The sequence below is a fragment of the Chenopodium album genome, chromosome 14 (genome assembly GCF_948465745.1).
Source record: "Chenopodium album chromosome 14, dcCheAlbu1.1, whole genome shotgun sequence".
In the NCBI taxonomy this organism is placed as follows: Eukaryota; Viridiplantae; Streptophyta; class Magnoliopsida; order Caryophyllales; family Amaranthaceae; genus Chenopodium; species Chenopodium album.
Genome location: NC_137847.1, coordinates 39,743,503 through 39,750,894, shown reverse-complemented (window position 1 = coordinate 39,750,894; position 7,392 = coordinate 39,743,503). Strand labels below are relative to the sequence as shown.

General features: G+C 32.2%; 1 protein-coding gene across 1 annotated transcript; it reads right to left on the bottom strand.

The window, feature by feature from the left end:
- Positions 1 to 348: 348 nt before the first annotated feature.
- On the bottom strand, positions 349 to 3,280 carry LOC145578042 (uncharacterized). Its single transcript, XM_081635445.1, has 6 exons — positions 2,982 to 3,280; positions 2,758 to 2,833; positions 2,476 to 2,607; positions 1,873 to 2,394; positions 1,375 to 1,806; positions 349 to 1,206 (listed from the first exon to the last, which is right to left on the bottom strand). The coding sequence occupies exons 1-6, from the start codon at positions 3,278 to 3,280 to the stop codon at positions 349 to 351; spliced, it is 2,319 nt and encodes a 772-aa protein (XP_081491571.1).
- Between the last annotated feature and the right edge of the window lie 4,112 nt (positions 3,281 to 7,392).

The window sequence follows — 7,392 nt, the reverse complement described above, 5'->3', positions numbered from 1 at the left end:
TCATCAAGAAAACCATGCAAGAAAGCATTGTTGATGTCTAATTGTTGTATATCCTAACCTTTGATAGCTGGCACAACAAGAACTACCCTAACTGTAGTCAATTTGGCCACAGGATTGAATGTATGCTTATAATCCTTGCCTGAAATCTATTTCTCACCCCTAGCAACAAGCCTTGCTTTACACCTTTCAACCTCACCATCAGGTTTGAACTTAGTTTTATAAACCCATTTACAACCTATGGGCTTCTTATCATGAGGTAGAGAAGTTAAATCCCAAGTATCATTAAGTTCAAGTGCCTGTAACTCTTGTTCCATAGCTGCCACCCATTCAGGATGGTTTTTGGCTTGATTATATGAAGAGAGCTGTCAAAACCATAGCCAAACTATGCAAACTGTCTGAACTTAGATTAGCCAAAGAAGGCTCACTGTAAACACTGAAAGACATAGACTGAGCACTGTCCTGCTCCTGAATATGTCTATGAGAAGGTGGAGCCAAAACAAAATCCTTAAACTTACTAGGAAGTTTACAGGGTCTTGAAGAAACCCTTGGATGAACAACATCTTGGATTGTAGGAGATTGAACAGAAGAATTAGAATCAGAAGGAACATAATCAGAAGAAGAAACAGATTCAGAAGAGTTTAAAACCGAAAGTGAAGATGAAATAGGAGTATGAGGAGGAGAGGTAGAAATTTCTGGCAAAAGAAATTCAGAGGAATCCAAGGTTGGATTAACTAAATTAGCTGTAATAGAAGGAATAGGGACAGGAGTGGGAGAGGAAGGCTTAAAGGGAAAACTATCTTCAACAAAATAGGCATCCCTGCTCAAAATAACTTTGTGTGTCTCCAAATCATAGAATTTATAACCCTTTTGCCCAAAAGGATAGTCTATAAACACACATTTGCTTGACCAAGGAGCAAACTTATTAGAAGTCTTTTGCAAAAGGTATGCTAAACAACCCAAAACTCTCAAATGACCATAACTAGGAGAAGTATTCATCAAAACCTCATAAGGAGTCTTCCAATGCAGCACAGAACTTGGAAGCAAATTGATCAAATAAGTAGCAGTGAGTAAAAAATCTCCCCAAAATTTAAAAGGCAAACCAGAATATAACCTCAAAGTTCTTGCTGTTTCTAACAAATGCCTATGTTTCCTCTCTACCCTTCCATTTTGTTCAGGAATACCAGGCAAACTTTTCTGATGAACAACCTAATTTGCAGCAAAGAACAAAGCAAAAGATTCTGTAATGATCTCAATCCCATTATAATTTCCGATCATCTTAATATTTTCCTAAATCGAGTCTTAACATACTCAAAGAAACTAGAAATAACTGGAAATACTTGAGTTTTTATCATGAATCAAGTAGGTCCAAGTAACTCTAGGATGGTCATCCAAAATAGTCAAGAAATAGGTAGCACCTGTTAATGAAGGTCTCCTATATTTACCCCATAGGTCAATGTGCACAAGATCAAAAGAAGCTATAGCATGAGAATCAGAAAGCTCAAAAGGCAACTTATGATGTTTCCCAAAAATACATGCTTCACAAGAAAAATCTGTATTATTATTAATATTCCCAAAAGAAGGATCAGATACATGTCTCAACTTCCCAATAGAGGCATGACCTAACTTAGCATGCAACAAGTCAATGCTAGGAACAGTAGACTTAGTAATAGTATTATGAACAGAAGAAACATTATTAGCAACATAAATAACAGAAGCAAAATTGTTATTGACAGGAACAGAAGAAGAAAATTTGTATAAACCTACAACCCTTATGCCAGCAGCCTGAATTTTCTTAGTAGTGAGGTCCTGAAAGACACATGAATCTTGCTAAAAAATTACAACAAGATTACTATGATCTAACAACCTACCCACATATAAGAGGTTGTGTTTAAACTCAGGAATGTACTGAACATTGTACAGATTAACTAAAGGAGTTAGAGTAACAATTCCACTGTACTCAACAGGTTTAACTGTTCCATCAGGAAATGTGACCTTAATAGGGTTCTTAAGATGCTTTATAGAAGCAAATAATGCCAAATTAGCAACCATATGATCAGTAACTTCTGTGTCTATAATCCAACTAGTGTGATCAAAATACTTAATCAAACTAGAAGCATTAGAAACAGAAATCATATCATCAAAATTAACAGCAGCACTGAGAGGATTATCCTCCATAGAAGAAGAATCAGTCACATTTCCACCACCTTGCTGCATCATCTTAATAACCTGATTGTATACTGTAGAAGCCATAACTAGATCCACCCCTGAAGTAGGTATAGTATCAACTACAGGAGCTTTGCCAAGAATACCAGCAGAATGATCTTCCTGGAACACATTATGAGCAAAACGTGAACCTAAAGCACTAACAACTCCAGACTTGTCAGAAATCCTCTCCTTATTCCACCAATCAGGAAATCAATTCAGCTTGAAACACTGATCAATAGGATGTCCCTTCTTTTTGCAATATTGACAGACAATATCACTCTTCTGCTTCTTGAAATCCTTCTTAGCAGAGTAAATAGGCTTAGGAAAAACCTTAACAGCAGCATGCAAAGAATTCACTTTAGGAGAAACAGAAGAATTCAACCTATGCTGATTTTCAACTTGCTGCAAGAGTGTAATACGCTTTATGAACATGAGGCAAAGGATCTGAACCTAACATATTCGTTTTAACTTGATCATAATTTCTATTCAGACTAGAAAGCAATTGCATCAGTTTGTTTCTCTGATCATTTTCCAAAATTTTCTTTAATATACCACATGTACATTGCTGCATAGCTCCACAAATACAATTAAGAAATCCCTCAAGAATTTGTAACTGATCCCACACAGCCTTCAATTGGCCAAAATACTCAGCAATCAAAGAATCATTTTACTGAATACTGGTCAGATTCTTATGCAATTCAAAAATACGAGGTGCAGAAGTATGCCCAAACCTCTCACTCAATTCAGATCAAAGTTGTTGAGAGGAATTCACAAACATGAACGATTCAACAAGTACCTTATCCATGGAGTTAAGAATCCAGGACATCACCATATAATTGTTGCGAAGCCATTTCTGATAATCAGCAGAATCAGTAGCTGGCATTGGCAATGAACCATCAACAAACTGGAGTTTATTCCAAGCACTCAACGCCATCTTCACAGAACGAATCCAATTAAGGTAATTAGAGCCAGTAAGAACATGATTTCCTAATTTCATGCCAGGATGATCTCCATTACTCAAGAAGTAAGGATCATTGAGGTTAATCACAGAATTAAACGATTGATTTGCCGCCATAATAGAACAAAAATTGAAATCGAAAATCAAAATCGAAGAAAAATGAGAACAAATTGTTTCAGAAATCAATCAAAAAACAACAACCGAATTCAAGGAAAATTCGATTCAAGAAGAAGAAGAACAAAAAACAATCGATTTCAAAAGAAAAATCGATGAAAAATCACCAGAATCATTGGCGCTCTGATACCATATTAAGAACACAGTAGTTCGTAGAAGAAGAAGAAGAAGAAGAAGAAGAAGAAGAAGAAGAGAGTATTCTAGAGAGAAGAAGAAGAAGATTAAAGAAGAAATTTTATTAATGGAGAATTTAAGGAAATAGATTACAAAGAAAGCTATTTATATCAAGAGAAATAAAATGAGAAAACAGAATAAATAAGTTGGCAGACTTCTAACAACCACGCTGACGTGGCATAACAAACTTGGTCATGACAAAAGCATGATCTATTCTCAATAAGAACTAACATATGTCAGTGTAAAAACATTTTTTTGGCCTATATAACCTAATTGTTTGTGTTATTTTTCTTTTAAATCCTTTTCTTTTTGCATATTTGGCTCACATTTAGTATTTGTGTGTAAGCAAATGCATACATTAGTATATGATATATAAATTTTTTTTACTATACTTAGTAGGAAATATGGAAAAAATCTTCTTTCACTAATTATCTAAACATGATAGCAAATATCTTCTTACTTGATATTTTTCAAGTGTTCAATCTTAATATCTCCTTTCATCTTCTATACTCGTAACGTTTGTGATAGCACCAATATTGATGGTAAGTGGTTTTGTCTTAATTTATACTACGTATCCATTTGTAAGTTCAATGACAACATAAAGTAAAGCATTTCTTGATGTTAATCATGATTTTGTTTTGTTAAATTATGAAAATGTCGTTTCTTGCATTGATCAATCATCTAAAGAGGAACACCGATGGGTAGCAATTTCATAACTGAATAATTCTCCCTACCATGATGGAATCATCTAAACTGGAGGAATATGGTATAAAATATCTTACTCGATATTTTATGGAATACACTAATTTTAGTATTTATTTGATAAAAAGATGGAAAATTTGTCTAGGACAACCTTTTGAAATACAGTTTTTGTCTAGGACAACCTTTAAATTTTTTTTTTGCAAAGTCAGACCCTATTATAATTTAACAAATAATACATAACAGTTAAATAAAATGTCTTTTAAAAGGTTGTCCTAGACAAAGAGATTTAACAAATAATACATAACAGTTGAATAAATTAAAACATCCTTTAAACAAAGCTACGATTATTGTTGTCATACATCTGATTATATTACAATGTTCTTCATTGAGAGAAATGACCAGTCTCTTAGATAATTCATTTTTCACCAACAAATATATTCGGTTACTCATTCATAGACCTCGCTCATTGCCTGTGGATGAATACACCATACACACAAAGACTAATACAATAGTGTAATGAATCAATAATTCAAAATTTAATTCGCCAAAAAGGATAACACTGCTCCAGCTGAGCTCCGGTAACTCTAGTCTCGGGATCCGTAAAGGTTAATCGGCCAATTAAGTACCTACACAGTCAACGTAAATTAGCAAATCCGAGGGATATTCCGGGGATAATCGCTCTGATGCTAAATTTAGCAATTGATGAGAAGAGTAAGAGAAGAGATGAGAAAGTGTTTAAGAGAGAGAGAAAGTTAGAGATATAAAAATCGTACCTTAATAATGAATTATGCTTGGGTATTTATAGGAAAATAACCAAGATGGTGCCACCTAGTGACATAGGTGACAAATAGACTTCGTAGGTAGCAGGTGCCTACATGGTCGAAAGCAGCTCTCCACGTGGCCGTAATAATGGCCATTATGAAGAGTAAGCCGATAACGACAATAGTAGAGAAATAACAGCATAACGTAGTTTATGATTGAAATCTTAACAGTGTCTATCCCGTACAAATACACTCCACATATTACTGAATGATTCGCCAAATGTATAAATTCCTGGATCCGCAAGTGTCTGTCATCCTCATAGATTGATTGAAACATTAACTTATAAGATTATAATAGCCCTTAATTCTAGTAGTGATGCAACATTACTCAAATACAGCTACGTACAACCATCTTTCATCTCTCAATATTTATAATTTAATTGGTTAGAGTACTTTTCATGCACTTTAATTTCGTCATATAAGTTGATCCTAATTAGGTTTAAACATCCAAATCAGTCCACAAAACATGCGGTCCTATTGAAGAACTTTTTACCAAAATAATTAAAGCTATCTACTACAACTCACTAATCACCAGTCACCCCATTATAATTTGTCAGGTACTTTAATTTAGGATTTGTATGATGATAGAATGATACTTTGTTCATATTTGATATGTTGGTTTGTTTTGTTCTGTAATCAATATCTTATATTCTTATTATCTTGTACGGAGTATAACTAAAGGGATGTATCCACGTTGACCTGTTGTTGAAAAAAAAAATGATCCCTCTGTTTCGTAATAATTGCAACATATACTTTTTTTTAATTCTTTTTATATATGTTTTGTAATAACTAGCTTTTTGGCCCGTGTCATACACGGGTTATGCAATTTTTTGTCCCTTAGAAAATCAATGAATGTTTTTAAATAATATTGTAATTTTTGCATGAGTGATTGATTATATCAATCAATTCGATAGAAGTTAAGAAGTAGGGAAAAAAAAACTTTTATGTGAATTGTATAGAGAAATAAATAATAAATTGATGAAGAATGTTAAAGGTATTTAAATGTTAGAGATGAATGGGAACGATAGTGGGTCAAGACAAAAGAAATTATAAAAGTTCCCTCATGAAACAATTATAATAAAATAAATTCAAATGGTGAAAGAGAGGAGGTCATGTAGTGTATATAGTTTGTGTTTTCATGTAATAGGTACATCAGTATAGAGGAAGCAGATTAATTAATTTAATTCAAGGTCTCTATTATTCAATATAAAGCGGTTGTTTTTTATATTTGATTGAAAATTTAATTTTATTTTTCATAAATCACGTGTCATCATTTCTGTATTTGTTTTAAAGTATATTGTTTTTTTTTTTTTTAATTTTTTTTATTATTATTATTTTTAATTATTATCTTTAAAATATCTTAACTTATATAGGAGATATGTATATTATGGCTAAGATGATATAAATTTTAGGGTTTTTTCTAAGCTATACCCCTAAGGTAGTCGAGTTTCTAAGGTATACCCATGCTTTTTCAAGTTTCTAAGTTGTGCCCTTCAACTGCTTATCAATACTAAAATGTACCCTTATTAGTTGTTTAAAAGTTAATTGAGAGTGTGATTTTTTGGCTTTAATTTTCGTTATTAGGGTTGCGGTGGCTAAGATTTCTTTCTCCTATCATTTCGTTACCTTTTATCATTTCTTTTATTAAATTTATAGTTAACTTTAGGTGATGTGGAAATCCCAAGGAGGGTACCATTCATTAATGGTAGTGAGTTGAGGGGCACAACTTAGAAATTTGAAAAAGCATGGGTACACCTTAGAAACTCGACTACCTTAGGTGCATAGCTTAGAAAAACCCTAAATTTTATATTCTTTCCATTTTTAAAAAATGCAAGAGGCATTGACTTAATGTATATTGAAAATTGTAGAATGTCTACTTTATCTTTTACTAACTTAAATTTTCCAAAATCAATTTTGATTTGGTAAATATATCGTAAATCTTGTATAACCAATGTTTAAATAGTATTTGTCATCTAAAATGAAAATAAAAAGGGAAAGCAAAAATCTAAATACTGATTTTGGAGGGGAAAAACAACACTAGAAAGTCACATGTGTCATTTTCGGTGTCTGTTATAATAAAAAGTTATTGATTGCAATACTTTTTTATTTGGTAAAGATGTACTAATTTGTATTAATTTATTGGATCTTTCTCCTACTAGCTTTTTTTTTTTTTTTTTTTTTTTTTTGAAAAAATTGCAAAAAAACCACCTTTTATAACAACTTTTTTTTTTTTTTTTTTTTATATAAAAAACACTTTTTTTTTTTTTTTTTTTTTTTTTTTTTTTTTTTTTTTTTTTTTTTTGCGAATTAACACCTTACCCTAGTTTTTGTCCTTTGACTTGGTTTTCAGGCATTGAC

What these genes read in the sequence shown, in the direction of transcription:
- LOC145578042 (XM_081635445.1), bottom strand. Translation starts at nt 3,280, where the DNA reads ATGGCGGCAAATCAATCGTTTAATTCTGTGATTAACCTCAATGATCCT. An exon ending in TATGCAGCAATGTACATGTG is followed by an intron (nt 2,608 to 2,757) that starts GTATATTAAAGA and finishes ACACTCTTGCAG; the next exon opens with CAAGTTGAAAATCAGCATAG. An exon ending in AGAAGCAGAAGAGTGATATT is followed by an intron (nt 2,395 to 2,475) that starts GTCTGTCAATAT and finishes TGGTGGAATAAG; the next exon opens with GAGAGGATTTCTGACAAGTC.